This window comes from Benincasa hispida, chromosome 1 (assembly GCF_027475165.1).
Source record: "Benincasa hispida cultivar pf3 chromosome 1, pf3_genome.v1.1, whole genome shotgun sequence".
In the NCBI taxonomy this organism is placed as follows: domain Eukaryota; kingdom Viridiplantae; phylum Streptophyta; class Magnoliopsida; order Cucurbitales; family Cucurbitaceae; genus Benincasa; species Benincasa hispida.
In genome coordinates, this window is record NC_143478.1 from 34698901 (window position 1) to 34723275 (window position 24375).

At 39.2% G+C, this 24375-nt stretch overlaps 1 protein-coding gene and 1 long non-coding RNA gene across 2 annotated transcripts; both read right to left on the reverse strand.

Annotated features, from left to right (window-relative positions):
* Window positions 1-13421: 13421 nt before the first annotated feature.
* Window positions 13422-16428, reverse strand: LOC120076823 (UDP-Glycosyltransferase superfamily protein). The gene is made up of 2 exons (XM_039030759.2): window positions 15700-16428; window positions 13422-14422 (listed from the first exon to the last, which is right to left on the reverse strand). Exons 1-2 carry the CDS (start codon window positions 16358-16360, stop codon window positions 13596-13598), a joined length of 1488 nt encoding a protein of 495 aa, XP_038886687.1. The 5' UTR covers window positions 16361-16428; the 3' UTR covers window positions 13422-13595.
* Window positions 16429-17458: 1030 nt separating this feature from the next.
* LOC120083433 (uncharacterized) lies at window positions 17459-18785 on the reverse strand. Its single transcript, XR_005483429.2, has 3 exons — window positions 18352-18785; window positions 18185-18252; window positions 17459-17602 (listed from the first exon to the last, which is right to left on the reverse strand). It is a non-coding gene; the product is annotated as an uncharacterized LOC120083433 (long non-coding RNA).
* Between the last annotated feature and the right edge of the window lie 5590 nt (window positions 18786-24375).

Genomic DNA, 24375 nt, shown 5'->3' on the forward strand with positions numbered 1-24375 from the left:
CCTGAATCATGGGACTCAGATCTCAACTGCAAAGAATAAAGAAGGATGGCCTCACCATGTCTCAATACTTAGCTCAAATCAAAGACGTTGTTGATAAGTTTGTTGCCATCGGTGAACCTCTGTCTTATCGCGACCACCTCGGCTATATCCTTGAAGAATTGTGTAATGAATACAATCCCTTTGTAACTTCTATTCAAAATAGAAATGATCTCCCTTCTATTGCTAATGTTCGCAGCCTCCTCATTGCATATGATTCTCATTTGGAAAAACAAACTGCCATAGATCAGCTCCAAATTGTCCAAGCCAATGTCGCCCACCTTCTCTCCACTCTTAGAATCAACATCCAAAATGGCAACAAAACAGCAAACCACCTTTCAGGCTCCTTCTCTCCCCCCTCTCCCAGGTATTCTCCCTAATCCACTTTTTTCCCCTACTACTTTGGACTATACTTTCACTCGACCCCATGCTCGAAATCAGCAATATCATCTCCTAACCAACCACCCAACTCCTCCAATCGCCCTCAATGTTACAACATTGACAACCCCAAATACAGAACTATTCACCCTCCTTAAGCTCATCTCGCTCAAATTGTTCTAACCACCAGCCAACTTTTGTCCTATGTAACTTCATCCCCTGCACCCAAAACCAACCATCCTGATGAAGGCTGGTACATGGATTTCGGAGCCACTCACCACATGACCCCTGATCTGTCCAACATACAAAAGTATACTCCATACTATGGTTATGAATAGGTTGTGATAGGCAATGGTAAGTCACTTCCCATTTCTCACACTGGCTCTTCCCGTTTTCTCTCACCCCTTTCCAACACCCCTATACATCTCCACTCTATCTTCTACACTCTTTCCATCTCTCGAAATCTTATTAGCATTGGTCGTTTATGTTATGACAATCATTCTTATGTCGAATTTTTCCACGACTCATTTGTTGTGAAGGATCTTCGAACCAAGAATCCACTCATCTGGGGCATATTTGATTGTGGACTCTACAAACTCTCTATTAATCCAGCCGCTCCATGTTCATCTAATTCCTCCTTCCATCCTACAACTCTTGTTTCAACACTCATTGATGTCTCCCTATGGCATCGCCGCTTGGGCACCCTTCCATTCCAGTCGTTCAATCAGTTTCGTCTAAATGTAGTCTGAAGTACAAAAATAACACTACTATGTCCGTTTATAAACACTGTCAAATGGCTAAAAGCCATCATTTACCATTTTATGCATCTGCCTCTCGTCCCTCCTCCCCCTTTGAAATTGTGTATGCTGATGTATGGGGCCCTTCCCCTTTAAGTTCAGTGAATGGAGACAAATATTTTCTTCTGTTTATTGATGCTTTCTCTCGTTTCACTTGGATATACACAATAAAAGCAAAATCTTAAGTCCTCCCCTGTTTCACTAAGTTTCAAGCTATGGTATCTACCCAATTTTCTACCCTTATAAAAGCAATTCAAACTAATGGAGGAGGTGAATTCCGAGCTCTCTCATCTGTCCAAGACACCCTCGGCATCCTCCATCGTCTATCTTGCCCCTACACCCCCCAATAAAATGGTAATGTTGAAAGAAAGAACTGACATGTTGTCGAGGTAGGACTGTCTACACTAGCTCACTCCTCTGTCCCATACACATTTTGGCCATTTGCTTTCCACACAACCACCTATCTTATAAACCGACACTTACATCTGTTTTTGAAAACAAGTCTCCCTATGAAGTCCTCTATAATAAACTCCCAAATTACCATCTTCTTAAAGTCTTTGGTTGTGCTTGTTTCCCCTTTCTTTGTCCGTTTAATGATAATAAGCTTCAATACCGATCCCATGAATGCATCTTCTTAGGCTACACTTCCTTATACAAAGGATATCTTTGTCTTCACCCAGCCTCTAGTCGCATCTATGTTTCTAGGCATGTTATATTCAATGAAGCCATTTTTCCCTTTGCAACCAATCTCTTAACACAAAATCCTTCACAATCGTTCTCCCCTTCTGTCATTTCCATTCCTATAACAATCACCCTCCTTTCTCCTCCCCATTTAGCCCTTTTACTACCAGCCCTCATCACAATGATGTTCACCACCTTGATTCCCCCCATCCATCCTCCATTCTCCCACTCTCCAACCCCTCCACCTCCCCCCGTCCACCTCCCACCAACCTACACCAACCAACCAATATATTGCCTTTGACCTCCATTCCCTTGCTCCTGCCACCACTCACCTAATTCCCCTATTCCCTCACCTCCACCAGCACTAACCCATGCCTCTGGCTCCTCAACTCACTCTCCTTCACCATCCCCAACCATCTCCAACATTCCCGACCTACCACACCCTCTCCCCCTCACCACCAATGCCCATCCTATGATCACACGCTCCAAAATGGGCATTTTTAAACCCAAGGCATGGCTGTCTGTTGTCATTGACTTGGACAAGGCTGAACCACACTCTCATAAGGAAGCTTTCCCTCATCCCAAATGGCGTTGTGCTATGTGATAACGGGCAGAAATGCACGTTATTATAGTGCTAAGTTATTAAATAATGAAGGTTTGCGTTGATAAAATATATAAAATTGCATCCAAAAAACATTAAGTTCATAACATTGTGGTCGCATGCGTTCATCGCATGAAAACAGTTAACTTTTGTATTTTTGTGTAGAATATGCGTTGACACAAAGCGAAGAATATGATCACAAAAAAAAAAGCAATGGTCGAGTGCAACGTTACCGTAAGGTTTGTAGTGATTTGTGCTCGCAAATATCTACTCAAGAAGGATTTTCTCATAGAGCCGGTGCAATTTGGTAGGTGCATCTGGGTGAAAAGTATATTAAATCACGATGGGACAGAAAGCTGATGACGGTCGAGTCCGAATAAAGTTGACAAGCCGCTAATGAACTACTGTAGCAAGTACACTCAACTTTTCAGTGATTTTCAGTGACAAATATTCAACGCATCAGACAGAGAATTAATGCCATCCCATCAGTGCAATCATAAGAGAGAAGATTCCTTTCACCCCAAAGCTCTATAAATACCAAAGGCAAACTTTAGAGAATGGGTTCGTTCGGTTCGTCGAGTTCGGATAATTAGAGAATTTTCCCGTAGATAGAATAGCCTTGTTCATAGTTTCCCTTTTTATTTAAAAGGAGGAGCGAGAGAAAGGAAGAGACGCCGGAAGATCGCTCTGGACAGCTCGAGAGAGAATCTAGAGGTGTGGAAAAGCAGAGAGAGGGCCAACTCTCGCGAGAGCGAGACTATCTTTTGAACAGAGTAGAAAAGAACAGTGTAAAAGCCTTGGGAAGCAAAAGATTGCTACCAGACTCTTTATTCTCATTTCGCATTGTTATTTTGTATTTCAACTCTATATCTATAAAATGGAACTTGCTTATCTATATCTGTTCACTCTCTTAAAAGCATGCATGAGTAGTTAAATATATCGAATGGGTTGAGAAGAACTAAACTAACATGACCTAGGATCTTCATTGCATGCGATTATCTTGTCTTATGTTGTGCCCAACATCCCTTTAAAGCTACTCGAGAGAGAGTCTAAAGAAAGAACCTGAGACTTGAGAGAGGTATGTTAGAATCTAGACTCGAGAGAGCGAGATTAGATCTGTATAAGCGAGAGATAGGGACTTAGAGATAAGCTCTGTTTGCCAACATGCATCGCATGCACCCTAGAGATAGGTTATGATATTATGTGGTTGCCTTGTATGTGTGAATGTCAATTGTCACCGCATAAACAAGAATAGATGCTTGTGTGTAGGTCCTATAGACTTATCGCATATATCGCATGTGTTCTAGAATTAGAAGCCATAGCATTTGCATTGAGAGATGATTTGCTATTGTATGTGTTTAATTGCATAACATGAACGCAATCCTATGAAGTATTAGCTGAACCCCTTTTTAACCCGTTCCCCTACATATTCATCGCATCTTCCGTATTATCAACTCTTTTCGTAACTTCGCCGCATACATTTATTTTATACCACAAACAAAAACCCAAAACAACTATTTGATTTATTGGTTACCGCAAAGTCTTCTTAAAAATTATCACCGCATACCGTTTTCCTTAATCCCTGAGTTCGACCCTAGACTTGCAGGAAACTCAGTAGTATTTATACTTGGATTCTGCTGAGAAAATTTGTTGCTCAACGCATTTCCATCGCCGCATTTCATTCCATTATTCCATCACATAAAATAATGCATCAAATTTTTTTGCGTCGTTTTTGGGGACTTCAACAAAACAGTGTGCTAATGGTAATTTTTCGGATTTCTTTATAGCTCTCAATCTCTAGCGAATTATGACCCGGAGATTGAGAGAACGTTCTGACAAAGATTGAGAGATAGTCGCCAGCAACAACAACCAGATAAAGACGAAATGGTGGAGCAGCCTCAAAATGGAGTACCAAATGAGAACAATGTCATGGCGAATCCAATCCTACTGGCAAACGATCGCAATAGGCCGCCAATTCGGGACTATTCATTGCCAAACCTCTACGATTTCTCCCTAGGAATCATGAAGCCTGCCCTTGATGGATCTCGATTCGAAATGAAACTAGTGATGTTGCAAATGATCCAGACTACTGGACAATTTGGAGGACAGCGTGGCGAGGACCCACAAGTCCACCTCTGGAGCTTCATAGAAATCTGCAACACTTTTGTGTTCCCGAATAGCTCTATTGAAGAAGTTCGACTAACTTTGTTCCCATTTTCTTTGTGTGATCAGGCACGAAAATGGGCGTACTCTCTCGAACCGGGGGAGATCACTTCATGGGAACAAGTCGTAGAGAAGTTTATGAAGAAATATTTCCCACCAACTGAGAATGCCAGGAGAAGAAAATTAATAACCAATTTTCAACAGGACATAGACGAATCGCTTAGCGATGCCTGGGTGAGGTTTAAGAGGCTGTTAAGTGACTATCCACGCAACAGATTACCAGACTGCTTACAAATGGAGATCTTTTATCACGGATTAAATCTCGCTTCGCAGACCGCTGCCAATGTGGAAGCCACTGGTGGTATGCTAGACAAAACCTATGATGAGGCTAAGAACATCCTGGATCGTATCTTAAAAAATCACGAGGACTGGAGAGAGAACAATTAGGAATTGAGAATAAAGGATAATGACGCAAACAATGGTGCTATCGTATCGCTTCAGAGTCGGATGACTGTGATGATGAACTTAATATAGGGAATTGCAATCAACAGCCCAACACCGCATAGTGGGCAAGTAAACGCAATTAATCAGACTGCCGCAAGGTGTATGACTTACAGTGAAGGACACACAATGGAGGAATGCCCGCAAAATCCACAGTTTATTTATTTTGTGAAGAATAATCCATTCTTGAACACCTACAACCCCGAGTGGAGAAATCACCCCAACTTTGCGTGGAAAAATCAGCAGCAAAATTTCCAACCAAAGGCGCAAAAAGAAGGGCCACCTGGATTTTTCTCGTGAAATAACGGTCAGACGAGTAGTCAAGCCAGCAGTTCGCAACTGCCACAATCTTCCTCCTTGGAAAGTTTGCTAAAGCAATATATCGAGAAAAACAAAACTGTGCTTCAAAACCAGGCGACGTCTATCCGCAACCTAGAACTACAGATGGGCCACATTGCGAGCGAACTCAAGAACAAACTGCAAGGGGCCCTACTGAGTTCAACAGAACTCCCACGAACCCGGGGGAATGGGTAAAGAGCAATGTCAAGCTGTGACATTGCGGAGTGGAAAGACTATGGTAGGGGACCTAACCGGACTACTTCTATTGCGCTAGAACCTGAGATTGTGGTGACTCGAGAAGAAGAAAGAGAAAAAGAAGCGATAGAGCTAGAGATTGTGTCCACCTCAGAGCCAAGAGAACAGGCGACCGTGAGAGTACAGTTGCCACCTTTCCCACAGAGACTCATAAAGAAGAAGAATGACGAGGTACAGTACTAACGCTTCATGACTATGTTAAAACAATTGCATATTAATATTCCATTCATTGAAGCGATTGAGGAGATGCCCGCATATGCGAAGTTTCTTAAGGATATGGTGACCAAGAAGAGAGGTACTGGTAAGTTTGCCATGGTGGCTTTGACGCAGAGCTTGAATCTATAATCCCACCGAAGATGAGTGATCTTGGGAGTTTTACTATACTGTGCTCCATTGGAGGATTGTACATCGGGCAAGCGTTGTGTGATCTTGGAGCCAGCATCAACTTGATGCCTCTGTTGATTTTTAAGCAGCTGAACGTGGGGCAACTTGGGCCCACGATCGTGACTCTCCAACTAGTAGATAGATCTCTGGTGCATCTAGAGGGGAAGGTGAAGGACGTGCTGGTTACAATCAACAAATTTATATTACTAGCCAACTTCATCATCTTAGATTACGAAGCCGACAAGGATGTGCCCATCATCGTGGGGCGACCATTTTTATCAACAGGTCGTGCCTAGATTGATGTGCACAAAGGAGAGATCACCTTGAGCATGAATGGACAGAAGCTTAAGTTCGACATCATCCGTGCCATGAAGTTTCCTAACGAAGAAGACCTAAATGAATCTGAAGACAATCAGAGTTTGAATGAAGAAGAAAAGCCTGACGATGAAAACGAAGATGAGGATGCGATCGCATCCATTGTTGCATGCAATGCGATCATAGAAAAAACAAACAAGGAAGACGAGATGATCGTAACCCAAGAAGAAAAGCCAACAGTAAATGAAGAAAGAAAAACAACGCAACCGTCCTTAAAACAACCACCAATAATAGAGCTGAAGACCCTGCCTAACCACCTAAAGTATGCATTTCTGGGGCAGAATGAAAAGCTTCCGGTAATTATTTCCTCTGAACTTAATGAAGACCAAGAGAATGTGCTGCTCAACATTCTAAGAAAATATGTGCGAGCGATTGGTTGGACACTCGCAGACATTCGAGGAATTAGTCCTGCATACTGCATGAATCAAATTTGTCTCGAAGAAAACCATAAAGGATCGATCGAACATCAGCACAGACTCAACCCTATGATGAAAGAAGTCATTAAGAAGGAGATAATCAAGTGGTTAGATGTGGGCATCATTTATCCGATAGCAGATAGCACGTGGGTCAGCCCCGTGTAGTGTGTGCCGAAAAAAGGTTAGTCCCCAATACAAATAATGAGCTGATACTACAAAAAACTGTCACCGGATGGCATATTTGCATGGATTACCACAAGCTGAATGCGGCAATGAAGAAAGATCATTTCCCTTTACCTTTCATTGACTAAATATTGGATCGACTAGCTGGAAATGACTTCTACTGCTTTCTGGATGAGTATGCCGGTTATAATCAGATTATGATTGCTCCTGAAGATCAGGATAAGACCACATTCACCTATGGAACTTTCGCTTTTTGCTGCATGCTGTTCGACCTCTACAATGCGCTGAGCACGTTCCAAAGGTGCATGATGGCCATCTTTTCAGAATATCTTGAAGACTCTGTTGAAATATTCATGGACGACTTCTCTGTATATGGGCAGACATACGAAGTCTGTCTTGCCAACTTAGAGAAGATATTGAAAAAATGTGAGGAGACGAATCTCGTACTTAACTGGGAAAATGCCATTATGGTAAAGGAGGGCATTGTGTTGGGGCATAAGGTGTCTAGAGATGGGTTGGAGGTGGACAAGGCAAAAATTGAAGCAACTGAAAAACTCCCACCTTCAACAAGTGTAAAAGCTATAAGAAGTTTCTTGGGGCATGCCGGATTTTACTGACGTTTTGTCAAGAACTTTTCAAAAATAGCACAACCGCTAAGTGCGTTGATGGAGGCTGACAGAAAATTTGGCTTTGATGACAATTGTCTTAATGCATTCAGAATTTTGAAGAATGCATTAATGACCGCGCCCGTGTTGATCGCACCAGATTGGACACTTCCCTTTGAATTAATGTGTGATGCGAACGGGTATGCGATGAGAGCAGTTCTGGCACAGAAGAGAAAAACAATATTACATCCCATCGCATATGCGAGTAAGACTTCGAATCCTGCTCAGACTAATTACACCACCACAGAAAAAGAGCTGTTTGCGGTGATTTTTGCGTTGGAGAAATTTAGAGCATATTTGCTGGGAACAAAAGTACTCATCCACACTGATCACTCGACGACAAAATATTTGATGACAAAAAAGGACGCGAAGCCGAGGTTGATCAGATGAGTTCTCCTCCTCCAGGAATTTGACATAGAAATAATTGATCGCAAGGGGATGGAGAACCAAGTTGCGAATCACTTATCCAAATTGAAAAATCCAGAGGTTGACTGCAATCAGTCAGAAGTGAGTGCAGTGTTCCCAGACGAGCAACTATTTCATATTGAAGAATTGCCATGGTACATAGACGTGGTAAATTATCTGGTTTGTGAGCAATTCCCTGAAGATTATATCGACCACCAAAAGAGGAGGCTCAGGCATGAATGCATATCATATTTTTGGGATGAGCCGAATCTGTATAAGAAGGGGGCAGACTAGATTCTACGACTATGTGTACCGAATACTGCTCAACAACGCATATTATCGCAATGTCATGATTCATCATATGGCGGGCACTTTGGAGGACAGCACACCGCAGCTAAAGTATTGCAAAGTGGATACTATTGGCCAACACTGTTTAAGGATGCAAATGACTACATGATGAAGTGTGACCGGTGCCAGCGCATAGGTAACATTTCATGGAAACATGCGATGCCTATGAACACCATTTTGGAACTAGAGTTATTCGACGTCTAGGGTATTGATTTCATGGACCATTCCCACCATCAAATGGTCAAAATTATATTTTGCTAGCCGTCGACTACATGTACAAGTGGGTAGAAGCAGTGGCATGCGCCGCAAGTGATGTGGCGGTAGTCTCTAAATTCCTAAAGAAAAACATTTTCACTCGTTTTGGCACTCCGCGTGCCATAATAAGTGATGAAGGCTCCCACTTTGTCAATCACACTGTTAAAGAATTGCTGTGCAAATATAATATCCTCCATAAAGTGGCCATCGCATACCATCCACAGACGAATGGTCAGGCCGAAGTGTCCAACCGAGAGATCAAGCTAATACTGGAGAAGGTGGTAAAGCCTTCGCGAAAGGATTGGGCAACAAAGCTGGACGATGCGTTGTGGGCATATCGGTCTGCCTATAAGAAACTCATAGGCATGTCTTCGTATGCGTTGGTATTTGGTAAAGCATGTCATTTACCATTGGAGCTGGAGCACAAAGTGCTGTGGGCGGTGAAAAAGCTAAACTTTGATTTAAAGACAGCAGAAGAAGCGAGAAAACTTCAATTGGTTGAGCTGGAGGAATGGAGAATTAACGCATATGAGAACACAAAGATCTACAAGGAGCGCGCAAAGCGCTGGCACGACAAACAGATATGCGGCAAGAACCTTCAAATCGGGCAGAAGGTCTTACTATTTAACTCACGACTACGTCTCTTCCCTGGGAAATTAAAGTCACGTTGGTCCAGACCATTCATAGTTAGAAAGGTATTCCCGCATGGCGCGATCGAGTTATCTAATGATGACGGAACCAACATATTCAAAGTTAATGGGCAAAGAGTGAAAGTATATCGCGTAGAAGGCTGGCATCGCCAAGACGACTCCATGGATCCGATAAATTCTGAATGAGAAAGAAGTGGGTGGTCTCTGCACTATCAGGCGATTTAAATCCATCTGGGACACAAGTTTTGTGAAGTATCCATTGAACTCCAGAAATCTTAAACTTATCTCTACTCCTTAGTATTTTCATTCCACTATCTTTTTGCTTATCTAAAAAAAAAAAGTAATAATGCGATCGTGCTGAACGATTGCGGTGAACAATTTTGTTCACTCTATTTTTTTTTTATTTGACCCTCTCAATGTTTTTCTCGCAACGATCGTGCTTTGCGGAGGCGCCAGACGAAGACGCAACTACTTTATTCCTCACCGCAATCCAAAGGAAGTAGTCGCTGCAAAGCAGGATGCGTCAACAAATAATGCGGGCGAAAGCGCAAATTTGGGGGTTGTATCTTTCCTTGACTTTATTCCAATTTTGCACTATCGCATCGCATTTTAATTTTGAAAATTTTATCACCGTATCCTCTTTGATTACCGCAATCATTTAACATTGATAAATTTAGTAAGTCACCGCATGATTTCTTTTTGCCAATTATGATTTCAACGATGAAACCCATGCTTCTATTTTTTCGTATACACTAGAGTCAACTTAATTTTAGGACAGTCACCTCATGAAATATTTCTAGAAGTTAGTGGTCTGCTAGCTTTTTTCAAACTGACCCCTTACCAAACTTCCTAAGAGCATCGCATGACTTCTTTCAACCTTTTGGCAATGAAGACATTGCCACATTTTAAATTTGGGGGTGAGGTATTCATTTTCGACCTTGCTATTTTAGCTCTTAAAAAAAAGAAAATCATAACGTTGCGATCGGATCTTACTCGTAGTTGGATGTCCACATGACACACATGGGGACAAGCCAAAACGAAGGTAGGAATCGTGATCAACGCATAAAAAAAATGATCGCAACTCCGCTGCCAAATAGGTATGAGTTAGTCGGAGAAAGAGCGCCTTGCTCGTAGTTGGATGTCCGCATGACACACGTGGGAGCAAGCCAAAATGAAGGCGAGACACTTGGATCAGCGCAAGGTCAGAGAAAAAATAATAATGTAAAAAATATACAAGGATAAAAATCATTTAACACCCCAGTGAAAAAGTTTTATTGAAATAAATCATGCAATGTCTTGGAATCTAGTAAAGTCTTTTTGAAGGTCAAACTTGCGGTCTCTAGATTTTAGAAATATTTTAAGAAGAGACTTGAAAAAGAGTTAAGGAAATTTTGGTGTAGAGGATTTGAATGAGGTATCCTTGAGAAATCTAGGAAAAGGGATTGCGGTCGACTTTCTAAAGGAAATCTTTAGCTTATGCTTGAGGACAAGCATTTTTAAATTTGAGGGTGTGATAACGGGCAGAAATGCACGTTATTACAGTGCTAAGTTATTAAACAATGAAGGTTTACGTTGATAAAATATATAAAATTGCGTAAAAAAAGCATTAAGTTCATAACATTGCGGTCGCATGCGTTCATCGCGTGAAAATAGTTAACTTTTGTATTTTTGTGCAGAATATGTGTTGATGCAAGGTGAAGAATGCGATCACAAAAAAAAGCAACGGTCGAGCGCAGTGTTATCGCAAGGCTTTGCGGTGATTGTGCTCGCAAATATCTGCTCAAGAAGGACTGCCGCATAGAGCCGGCGCAACTTGGTGGGCACATCTGGGTAAAAAGCTTAATAAATTACGATGGGACAGAAAGCTAATGACGATTGAGTCCAAATTAATTTGACAAGCCGCTAACGAACTACTGTAGCAAGTACACTCAACTTTTCGGAGAGAAATATTCGGTGCATTAGATAGAGAATTAATGTCATCCCATCAATGCAATCATAAGAGAGAAGACGCCTTTCACCCCGAAGCTTTATAAATATCAAAGGCAACCTTCAGAGAAGGGGTTCGTTTGGTTTGTCGAGTTTGGATAATTAGAGAATTTTCCCGTAGATAGAATAGCCTTGTTCATAGTTTCCCTTTTTATTTAGAAGGCGGAGCGAGAGAAGGGAAGAGACGCCGGAAGATCGCTCTGGTTAGCTCGAGAGAGAACTCAAAGGCGTGGAAAAGCAGAGAGAGGGCCAACTCTCGTAAGAGCGAGACTATCTTTTGAACAGAGTAGAAAAGATCAGTGTATGGTTACCTATTTGAAGAGGTATACATATTTGAAGAGGTATACATCAAGCAACCACCAGGCTTTATCAATGATCAATATCCAGATCATGTCCTGCTCCTTCACAAAGCATTGTATGGTCTCAAACAAAGCCCCCGTGCGTGGTTCTCTAAGCTTAGCACATGTCTGATGCAGTGGGGTTTTTCAAATGTAAGATCTAATGCGTCCATGTTCATCTTCCGCAGTAATCATTCCAAAATAATTTTTCTCATCTATGTTGATGATGGCAACAACCCTTCCCTCACCCAACACTTTATCAGATGTTTACATACTCAGTTTGCACTCAAGGACCTTGGTGATTTCTCCTTCTTTCTTGGCATTTAGGTAGCCTGCTCATCCAATCTTTTACACTTATCTCAAACTAAATACATTCACAGCCTGTTGGATCGTGCAAGCCTCTCTGACTGTAAGCCCACTCATTCCCCTATGGCCTTTGGTACTACCCTGTCTCTCATTGATGGACTCCCTCTGGACAATCCTTCTGAGTACAGGAGTTTAGTAAGAGCTCTCCAATACTACACTCTAACCAGGCCTGATATCAGCTTTAGTGTCAACAAGCTATGTCAGTTCATGCATGCCCAACTTCCTCACACCTTCAAGTAGCAAAAAGGCTTATTCGTTACCTTAAAGGCACTGCCAATCATGGTATCCTACTGTCCAAATCCCCTGTTCTAGCCTTAACTACTACACTGGTGCTGATTAGGCTAGTTACCCAGACGATCGACGAAGCACAAGTGGCTTTTGTGTCTTCTTAGGTTCAAGCCTCATCTCATGGTCTTCCTCCAAGCAAAAGGTAGTCTCTCGGTCCAGTGCTGAATCAGAGTACCGTGGCCTCTCCAATGCCGCTGCCGAAGTGCTCTGGATCCAATCAGTCCTGACTGAAATTGGCATTGGCCCAATCTCAACCCCTCTTCTACTCTGCGACATCTAAGTGCCACCTACATGGCTGCCAACCCTGTCTTACATAATCGCACCAAACACCTTGAGATTGACCTTCACTTCCTTAGAGAAAATGTGGCTACTAAACAACTTTCAGTCAGATTTGTTCCTTTCAAAGACCAACTTGCAGACATCATGACCAAGGCCAAGACCAAGCTCACAGTCGCGGCAGCTCCTCGTTTGCTTGCGGGGGGATGATAAAATAACTATTCAATTTTCAATATATGTAATTTTTTCGTTTCTCCTCCCTTTCATTTTTCACTGTTTTTCTGTTAACAATTTATTGTCTCTCTCTTGGTTGTTATTGGTTTCCTATCAGTGTGTGACAAATGGCATATATACATTAATAAATATTAGCATAGGGGCTCCAATCACTACGAGCCTTTTCATTTTCCACAGACTTTTCTTCTTCCTTTTCTTTCTTACAAGGGGTACCTTGATTCAAATGGATTGAAATCTTGAGTTGAAATTTGGATAAATTCAATTTTTTAAATTTATTTTAAAGAAGCTGACCAATTTTCTTATTTTCAATGTAAACATTTATGCATGCATGTAATAACGACTCTATTAGCTGTCTTAGAAAGTTGGGTCGTTACAACTTCAACCTATTAAGACACACCAGTAACATTACTTATCATTCCCCTTATTTAAATGAAAAAACTTAAAAGGTTGAATGCAAAATTTAGAAGTATCAATATGATTATATTGTATATATATGTCGTCATAGTCCAAAGAAAAACAAAGATCAATTAAAAAGAAAACACGACTTATATCATCAAATGAGAGCTTTTTAAAAACTAAAACTTGTATTACTATCCTGCTCCTTTAATTCGATTCAAATTACGTGTCCATAAACCCAGACTTCATAAACCCGTGCAATTATATATGTTAGCTAATCTAGCTCCAAGGCTCTTGCAAATTCTTAACAAAGTTGTCAATATAACTATCCAAGAAACCTGGTTTTGTCAATAAATCCTTCCATTTTGCATGATTTTTCTTAACCATCTCACCAACCCCACTTCCATTATTTGCATCTTCCATCACTAATTCAATGGCCTGTCTCACACTTTGCCTTGTAAAACTTCCATCTTCTTCCCTCTTGACCTCCACTCCCACTTTGAGCTCTTGAGCCAACAGCCTAGTGTTCAAAATTTGATCCCCAAGTGTTGGAATCAATACAATTTGAGAATCACTCATTAATGATTCCCACATTGAACCAAACCCACAATGGCTCACAAAACAACCAACTGATGAATGTTTAAGAATCAATGGTTGTTGAACCCAACCTCCATAAACAATACCTCTTTCTTTAACCCTTTCTTCAAAACCCTTTGGTAATGTCTCTTCCATTGAATTACACCCCATTGGAGGCTTTAGAGCTACCAAAAATGGCAGCCCTGTTTGTTCAATTCCCAAGACTAGTTCTTCTAGTTGGTGTTTTTCTAGGATCACTTGGCTTCCAAATGCACAAAAGATTACTGTTTTTGGTTGGAACTGGCTTAGCCATTTCTCCCATTTCTCATCTAAAATGGTTGTGTTGGTCGTCGTCGTCTTGTTCTCGGACGCCCACGATGATGCCATGAGTGGCCCTGTTAGTAAAATCTTCTTGTGGAATTGGTTTGATAAGTAGTTGCAAAAATCTCCTTCGATTTCTTGGCATGTTCTCATGGCTATGGCGTCGCTTTTCTTGTAAGACGTCATAAGTCGCTCGTGAAATGTTATGCCTGGTTACAATATAGTCAATAAAAATAACAGTTAAATATACTAATTATCTTTTATGTTCTAATACCTAAAATATTTTTAGTGTAATTGAATTCTTATCTCAAAGGCTGATGATTCATGTTGATTCTCGTTTCATAATTATTGAACTTAAAAAAAGAAAATTCTTATAATATTGTTAATGTAAGATTCAATGTCTACGACATGTCAGATAATATTAATTATTAGAGAAAACAATTTTTAAGAATAGGTGCATTTAATTCCTAAAGTTTCAATTTAACTAATTTAGTCCACCAATTTTGAAAAATATGTTTAAAAGGTTCTTGTTTCAATTACATACTTCCTCTCGTTTATTATTTAGCAAGATGTTACAATTTATTTTTTGAAAAAAAGCAAAAATTTCTTGTCCTGTAATAATTTTTAACTAGAGAACTTTTATGCTACACAAAATAGGTGCATCCGTGCTAACACCAAAATAAAATTCATTACAAAAAGGCTATATATCAAAAAAGTCTAGTCACCAATTTTAATTTCATGATTCCATTGTGTATCAACTACTAACCTACCAATAGAAACTATATATATATAATCTAAAAAACTAAATATATAAATAAAATGGATCTTTTTAAATATAAAAAAATATTTAAATATATTTATACTTAATAGTAAAAAATTTCAAAAGTACGACCACTTTTAGAACTTTTTAATATAAAGTCTAAACATTTTTGAGACTTTTATATTTATAAAAATTTCCCCAAATTAGAAATTCGAAGAGAAATGGTTAGAATTAATCATCAAATCTTATATTACAAAATATTACAAAATTTTATCCCAAATCTTATATGCTTTTCAAATTTTCTATTTTTATCAAATATTAAAAATTAAGATTTGGAAAATATATAGATTTAATCATCAATGACAAAGCTATATGGAATCTATTAATCTCACGAAAATCCGAAAACAATTCATGGATATGATAAAAAAAAGTTAACTTTTTATCTAAATCTCGATAGCCGATCTCTCGGTCAAGATGACAATTTTTTTTTTTAAAAAAAACAATGCTAATTTTGAAATATAAAAACATTTGAGGGTTATTTTGACAATTTTCCAAATTAAAACCTCCCTTGCATTTCAAACAAAAAGAAAATTAAAAAAAAAAATTATTTTCTTAAAAAAATGTTAAGAGTTCAATTCTTTAATTTTTTTCCCAAGCAGTACTTTACAAATTAAAATATAGTCAAAATGAATAATGAATAATAAATAATAATAATATTATTAATACCTTGGCCAAAGGGCATGGACAAGAAGAGGAGGGAGCGAGACTCACGGGAGCCATGGAAAACGACGGTGGAGGATGGGTAACCAGGTGGCGGCTCCCGGAAATCCTCCTCCGTAAGAGGTTGATCAATACTAACCGTCCTACCAGAGAAGACAGTCACCGCAATAGACGCGGCACTAACGACAGTAAAACAAAGAGATCTGATCCGGAGCGGAGCAGTGATATCGGGAATCCAATGAGCGAAATCGAAGAAGACGAGATCGGGACGGGAGGAGTGGATGATATCGGCGACCTGAGGGCGAGTGAGATCGAAGGCAGAGGCAAGGAGAGGAGTGAGAGAGATTGGGATGTCGGAGGCGGTTTGGGCGGCAGAAGGGAGGCCGGGGACGGAGGGAAGAGACAAGAAATGGAAGGAAATGAGATTAGGGTAGAGATTTAGAGATTGGAAATGAGGGAAAGGATTATCGGGCAAAAGGAAGGTGATTCTATGGCGTCTGGAAGCTAGTTCGTTGGAGATGTGAAGAAATGGAGTAATGTGACCAGTCGCAAACCATGGGAACATCAATATATGAAGATTTCCGGTTTTCCCTTTTTCAATTTCTCCCATTTTTTTTTCATCCAATTTTGAAGGTGGGGGAAGGAAGGAGGAAGAAGAAGAGGACATGGAGTTTCTATTTTACCAATACTTACCCCCTCTTCTCTCTATATATATATTAGAAAAAAGAAAACTTAATAAACGTAAAAAATCGTCCCATCAACTCTCGAGGAACCATTTAGAACTTTGGAATCTAATTTCCATCTGTTTCATGAAACTATAGTCTATAGTAAACCATCGTTTATACTACATTTATTTCATGAAAATAAAGTAATTAAGAATATAAGTATTTGAAGTCGAGGTAGAGCTAACACTTGGAGGGAGACTCAATGTTCCTGTTCGAAGGAATCTTAAACACATGCATAAGATAGAATATTTGTGGAAGTGTGAGGATCTCAGAACATTCAGACTATGAAGTATATACTTCATGTGAGGCAAATAATTTGTATTAGACATGTATACTTTTAGATACTTCTCAAATACGTATCTGACACGCAATTTGACGTTCTATTTCTATGTGTACTTTTTTTAAAGAAAAAAGACAAACAACTCATCTAATCTTTCTTGATTTAAAACTAGGCTACTATTTAAAAAGCTCACTACTCGAGTCCAAAACTAAAAAAATAAATAAATGAAAGACCAAACCTTAGAATCATCTAATCTTCATCTTCACATTTGAGTTCCCACAAAGTCCACCAAAATATAAACTATTTGGACATCTTCAACAATTCAATAAGGAAGTTCTTCGTTTATCTTCATACTTCTCCCTCTAATTTTCTTATTCTTTGTAATATGACTCACTTTTCTATTGCATTTTATTACGATAATTTGTCTATATCCTAGATTTTTTTAAGAAAAAGAAAATGTATCTTCAATGTATTAGTATCCTAATTTTTTACATATATATATATTTAAAAAATATAAAAAAAATGATGTATCCTTAGACGTATCCGTATCTTAGTTTTTTTAGAAATTGACGAATCGTCATATCTGATCGTATCCATATCGTGTAATTGTATCTATGTATTGTTGAACTATTTCATTTAGTGAAGTTTCTTTTCACTGGACAATCTGTCCCCATATGTATATGATTTTGCATCGAATTGGATTATACCAACTCTTATGCCTTATCATGTTGTTTACTTTTGTGCTGCATTCTGTCATTCTGTTATACCTCGCACTAAAAAATTATACTTTACACGAACCAAACTCTAGTACATGAAACCTAAGTGCGGAAGTAGTAATTCGTCCAAATGGCCAGGTCACGGATCTCTCTAGTCATGTGCCGGTCTATCTTTACCCTTACCTTACCTGAAAAATATGAAAGGAAAATGATGAGTATAAAGGATGAGTATAAAAGTATACTTAAGCAACCCACTACTGGGCCCATGATTTGTTAATGTGGCATACATAGGCATAAAGGGCGAACCCGAAGGCACACTTTCATAAGTAGTGACCCCAGAGGGCATAATCATAAACATAAGTGGTGGTCCCAAAAGGACACCATACATAAGCATAGGGTGTGGACCCGAAGGCTTGGCAACACTCACTGTAATCTCATCTCATATAGAGACAAGCATTCATCCAACATCATAAATCATGCAAAGACTACATAACTGTTCACAATTCATCCATCTATATACAGACATATCAAGATATTTCATTCCAAACAGAACCAGTGGTAAGCATGCTTAAGTCCGAGGGCAAACTGTTAATAAACCACTTACCTAAGTTTGACACAACGAGGAAAATCCAAAACAAGCACGAAAACAACGAAACCCATACACATGAATGATCTCCTAACACTCCAAATAAACTGTCCAACCTGGCCACACAATTATAACACAGTAGCATAACCCAACCTACAAAAGCATTGAAACTACATCCACTTACCTAAGGATATCGAACTGCCCCAACAGACTTTCACTTTGTCTGGCAGCTTCCTTCACCACTACTAGATTCTGAAATCAACCACCAAAAGAAGAAAATTTCAGGTGTAAGGAGAGCTTTGGCCCAAAACAACTGATGACAAAGGGTTACCAAAAGAACCTGAAACTCACCCCAAACTAGAAGGTCAGACGGAACCAATCCCGATCTGGCAACAATCGAAATTGTCCACGTCAGGACTGGCGGACGACGCTTGGATTGGGTTGGCGGCTGGTGAACTCGGCAAGGTGTGACTGGAGGAGACGGAAGTCGAGTGACGAGTGGCGCTATCCTGCGCGGGCAAGCGGCTGGGACCTATAGTGGAATGTACGAAACTAAGGGGAGGAAGCGGCCTGATGCGCGACGGTTGTCGAACGAACGGAGGCACAACTGTGAGCGGCTGGACCTATGGCAGACGTCGGACGAAACCGAAGCACGGTTGGGACCTGCAGTAGGCTCCTCGTTCGACTGGAAGAAGAAGAACGAATGGGAAAAAAAAACTTGGAGAGGCGGCGTCGGTTGGGAGAAGGAGAAGAAGAAGATTCTTTTTTTTTTTTTCTCTACTACACCTTCCCGAGGTCCCCCTTTTGAAAAATAACCAAACCCTTAACCGTATTTCTTTTTAGGAAAAGGAAAAACAAACAAAAATAAATAAAAACAAAACAAATAAACAAATATAACAACCCCCAATTCCTTTTCCTAAAAAAACTCAAACCACTAATAAAATATTTAATTCCTAAATTTTGGCCTTTAATTAAAAGAAACGATTAATTGCACGAATTAATTTATATCTTACCTAGATTTCGGGACATTACATACGTAGTTTGATATTTACACATTTTTTTAGTTTTGAAATAATTTTTTTTTTACTAAATATTTACTTCAGTTTTTGGCGTTAATGCCTATTAATTAATTTAAAAAAATTATGACGTGAGATTTAAAAATTAATTTTAATAATGATAAAAGAAATAGTGAAACTTAATCAAGTATAATACTTTAAATTAAGGGTTTAGTTTTCAAATATAAAAAAAATAAACCAACTTATTTAACACTTATAAATGATAGATGTCTATTAGGGACCGTTTGTTTGTTTGTTTATTATTTTTTTTAATGTAGATAACCAGAATCTTAGATGTCTGACATTATATATATTAGGAATTGTAGATATCCGACATCTTTAGATTACCATGTTTATTTTGTAGGAATATTTTTGTAGATATCTGAAAAATATTTTGATAACTGTATTTGTTTTTGTAGAATTTCTACTCGGGAATAAGTTAAATTTACATAAAGTTTCAAGAATGTCATTACGACAATTTATTACTTTATAACTAATTTGATATAATTTGAACTTATATAACACACTTGTTTTTATCAATTTAAATTTCTTTTAAAATTAATACAATTTATATTATTTTTATATGTTATTTTTCTCAACAAAATAATATATCATAATTTAAGATTTTTTTTATAAAATAAATATTCATTAAAATTTGAATTTGAATATGTTGCTAAAAAATAATAAGAATTACGATATAACTAAAAATATATGATACACATTGTTGAATGAGGAATTTTGGACTAATCACAAGTTGCCACGTCGTTTACCAAATTAATGAAGAATTTCTAAATCATTAAATTTGGGTCCAATTAGAAGTTGACATATGTCCCGAATTGAAGAAAAATTTCGATGACGCCACACGGTTGAATCAGATGAGATTAAAATTGGTCTAATTTGATATTATTATTTGGGTTCAAAGTCCAAACTACAAAAAAAAAAAAAAAAAAAAAAAAAAAAATGATTTTGCCCCAAATTTCAAATCAGGCCCAAAACTAACTAATTGGGCCTAAGGGCTAGGCCCATGGATCAACCAAGCCTAAGTCAAACTAATTGGCCCAAGGGCCAGGCCCACCGACTAAGCCCAAGCCAATGAAGCCCACTTGAGAACTCTATAAATAGAAAAGTTCTCTTCATTTGTGGGGGTGACATTTTCTACATTCAGAGAGCCTAGAGAGAATTCATCAACAAGCAGAAGACTCCCAAGACTCCTGAAGCTGCACTCTTAGAAGACAGAAGACCCTTGAAGACACAAAGACTCTTCCAAGACTTCTACTTCAAGAATGTTCGGTGCTTTTCTTCTTCAAGTCAAGCACATTCACCCAATTGAGAGAGAATCAGAGGATCAAGTATTAGAGATCGAACCACATCGCATCAAATCAACACCAACTCAAGTTCAACGCCACGAAACAAGTTTCTCCGGAAACCTCAAGCAAATAAGTGCTTCTCAACCCATTCGACAGATTTAGCTATTCATGCGTAATGTACAGAGAATGGATAAATATAAAGATGCAAATTCCATTTTTATAAATAAGTTCAGATTACAAAATGAATGGAAATAAGGGTAGAGAGCCTGGTAGCAATTCCTTGCTTTCCAAGGCTTTTACACTGTGTTCTTTATTCCGCCGAAAAGATGTTCTTGCTTCCGTAAGAGTTGGCTCTATCTCTGATTTCGATGCTCCCCGAAACTCTTTCGAGTTCACCGTGATGATATCTCGGTGTAATTTCCCTTCTCTCGCTTCCACCTTCTAAGTAAAAGAAAAACTATGAATAAGGCTACTTCTATCTATAAGAAAATTCTATAAAACTGAGCTAACTTTAACAACTGGTCGAACACCTTCACTGAAGATGGCCTCTGGTATTTATAGGGCTTTAGGGTGAAAAGCTTTTTCTCTCTTATGATTGCACAGATGGGATGACATTAATTCTCTGTCACCGAAAAGTTGAGTGTACTTGCTATAGTAGGTCGTTAATGGCTTGTCAACTTAATTTGGAATCGACCGTCATCAGCTTTTTGATCCATCGTGATTTATTAAGCGCCCACCTTGATGCGCCGGCTCTATGTAGCCACCTTCTTTAGCAGATTTTCGCGAGCACAAATGATCGCATAGTCGCGGTCGCAATCTCTTAATGCGCTCGGACGTTAATTTCTTTGGATCGCATTTCCGCCTTGTGCCAACACATTTTCCACACAAAAGTACATAAGTTAGCTGTTTTAATGCGATGGATGCATGCGATCGAAATGTTGTGAACTTAATGCTTTTGGACGCAATGTTGTATATTTTTACCATTGCAATCCTGCATTGTTTTATAATTTTTGCATTGTAATAACGTGTATTTCTGCCCGTTATTAGCATGTCTCTATTTTTTCGTATATACTAGAGTCAACTTAATTTTAGGATAGTCATCTCATGAAATATTTCTAGAAGTTAGTGGTCTGCCAGCTTTCTTTCAAACTGACTTTTTACGAAACTTTCTAAGAGCATCACATGACTTCTTCAATCTTTCAGCAATGGGGACATTACTGCGTTTTAAATTTGGGGGTGCAATATTCTTTTTCAAACTTTAGGCATTACAAAAAAAAAAAAAAAAAAGCATAACGTTGCGATCAGATCCTACTCGTAGTTGGATGTCGCATGACACACATGGGGGCAAGCCAAAAGGAAAGTAGGAATCGTGATCAATGCATAAATAAATGACCGCAACTCCACTGCCAGATGGGCATGAGTTTAGACTGAGGAAGAGCATTTTGCTCATAGTTGGATGTCCGCATGACACACGTAGGGGCAAGCCAAAACGAAGGCTAGGCACTCGGATCAGCGCAAGGTCATATATATATATATATGTCTATAATACGCAAGGATAAAAATCATTTGAAACACCCTAGTTGGAAAAGTTCTTTTTATGAAATAAATCATGCGATGCCCTGGAAGCTAGTAAAGTCTTTTGAAGGTTAAACTTGCGGTCCCTAAATTTTAGAAATATTTTAAGAGGCCTGGATAAAAATTAAGGAGATTTTGGTGCATAGGATTTGAATAAGGCATCGTTGAGAAATCTAGGAAAGAGAAGGTAGTCGCTTTCTAAAGAAAATCTTTAGCTTATGCTTGAGGACAAGCATTATTTAAATTTAGGAGTGTGATAACGAGTAGAAGTGCACGTTATTACAACGCAAAAATATAAAATAATGCAAGATTGCGATGGTAAAAATATACAATATTGCGTCCAAAAGCATTAAATTCACAACATTGCGATCGCATGCGTCCATCCATGAAAACAGCTAACTTATGTATTTTTGTGCAGAAAATGCGTTGGCGCAAGGCGGAAATGCGATCCAAAGAAATTAACGTACGAGCGCATTAAGAGATTGCGACTGCAAGGCTATGCGATCGTTTGCGCTCGCGAAAATCTACTCAAGAAGGTGGCGCATAGAGCCGGCACATCAAGGTGGGCGCATCTAGGTGAAAGCTTAATAAATCACGATGGGATAAAAAGCTGATAACGGTCGATTCCGAATTATGTTGACAAGTCGTTAACGACCTATTGTAGCAAGGACACTCAATTTTTCGGTGAAAATTATTCGGCGCATCAGACAGAGAATTAATGTCATCTCATCAGTGCAATCATAAGAGAGAATAAGCTTTTCACCCTGAAGCTCTATAAATACTGAATGGCACCTTCACTGAAGTTAGTTCGCTCAGTTTACAGAATTCACCATATAGATAGAAGTTAGGCTTGTTCATAGTTTTTCTTTTACTTAGGAGGCGGAAGCGGGTGAAGGGAGATTACACCGAGAGATCATCCCGGTGAGCTCAAAAGAGTGCCAGGAAGTGTAGAAAACAGAGAGAGGGCCAAGTCTTGCAGAAGCAAGAACATTGTTTGGGCAGAATAGAGATAACGTAGTGGAAAAGCCTTGGGAAGCAAGATATTGCTACCAGGCTCTCTACCCTTATTTTCCATTGTCATTTTGTACTCTGAATCTATTTATAAAATGAAAATTGCATCTTTATATCTGTCCACTCTCTGTACATTACGCATGAGTAGCTAAATCTGTCGAATGGGTTGAGAAGCACTTAGCTAACATAACCTGAGAACTTCATTCTATACGATTATCTTGTATTATGTATGCGTCATTCGTCCATTAGGGATACTCGGAAAGGTAGTCTAAGGATAGAATCTAGGCTTGGAAAAGTCTGATTAGAATCTAGGCTCGGGAGAGTCAGATTAGAACCGCATAACCAAGAGATAGAAGCTTAGGAATAAGCTCTGTTTGCTATTAACGCATCCCATGCATCCTAGAGATAGGTTATGATTGTATGCGGTCACCTTGTGCTTGTGTGCGTCTTTCGTCATCGCATAGGCAAGAAGTAGAGACTTAGGAATAAGCTCTATAGTCATTATCGCAGTCATCGCATACATCCTAAAATTAAGAGCTACCGCATTTGCATTGGAAAATGAACTGCTGTCGCATGAGTGTAGCATGATCGCATAGCTTAAACGCATTCTCAGGGAACGCTAGCTAAAGATCTTCTCAACCCGTTCCTCCGCATACTCAGTGTATCTGTCACATAATTACTCTTCCCTCAAATCCACCGCATACATTTTATTCCTTAAACAACAAACCAACCAACGCTTCGATTTATTTGTTATCGCAAAGTGATCTAAAATTACCATCGCATACTGTTTTCCTTAGTCCCTATGTTCGACCCTGGGCTTACCAGGAAACTTAGTAGGATTTAACTTGGTTATTGCTGAGAAAACTTGCTTGCACAACGCATATTCCATCGTCGCATTCTACACCATTATTTCATTGCATAAAATAACGCATCAAGATTTTGGCACCGTTGTTGGGGACTTCAGCAATACATTGTGCTAATGGTAGTTTTTTTTTATTTTCTTTACAGCTTTCAATCTCTGGCGAATTACGACCCAGAGATTGAAAGAACGTTCCGACGAAGATTGAGAGACAGCCGCCAACAACAACAACAAGAGAAAGATAACATGGCGGAACAACCAGGAAATGGAGCACCAAATGAAAATAATATCATGGCGAATCTCATCCTATTGGCGAACGATCGCAAGAGACCCATTCAGGACTATGCATCGCCTAACCTCCATAATTTCTCAACAGGAATCATGAGGCACGCTCTTGACGAATCAAGGTTCGAAATGAAACTGATGATGCTGTAGATGATCCAAACTACTGGACAGTTTGGTGGTAGGCATGGCGAGGATCTGCACGCCCACCTCCGGAGTTTCATTGAGATCTGCAACACTTTTATATTATATTCCCAAACATCTCCATTGAGGAGGTTCGATTAAT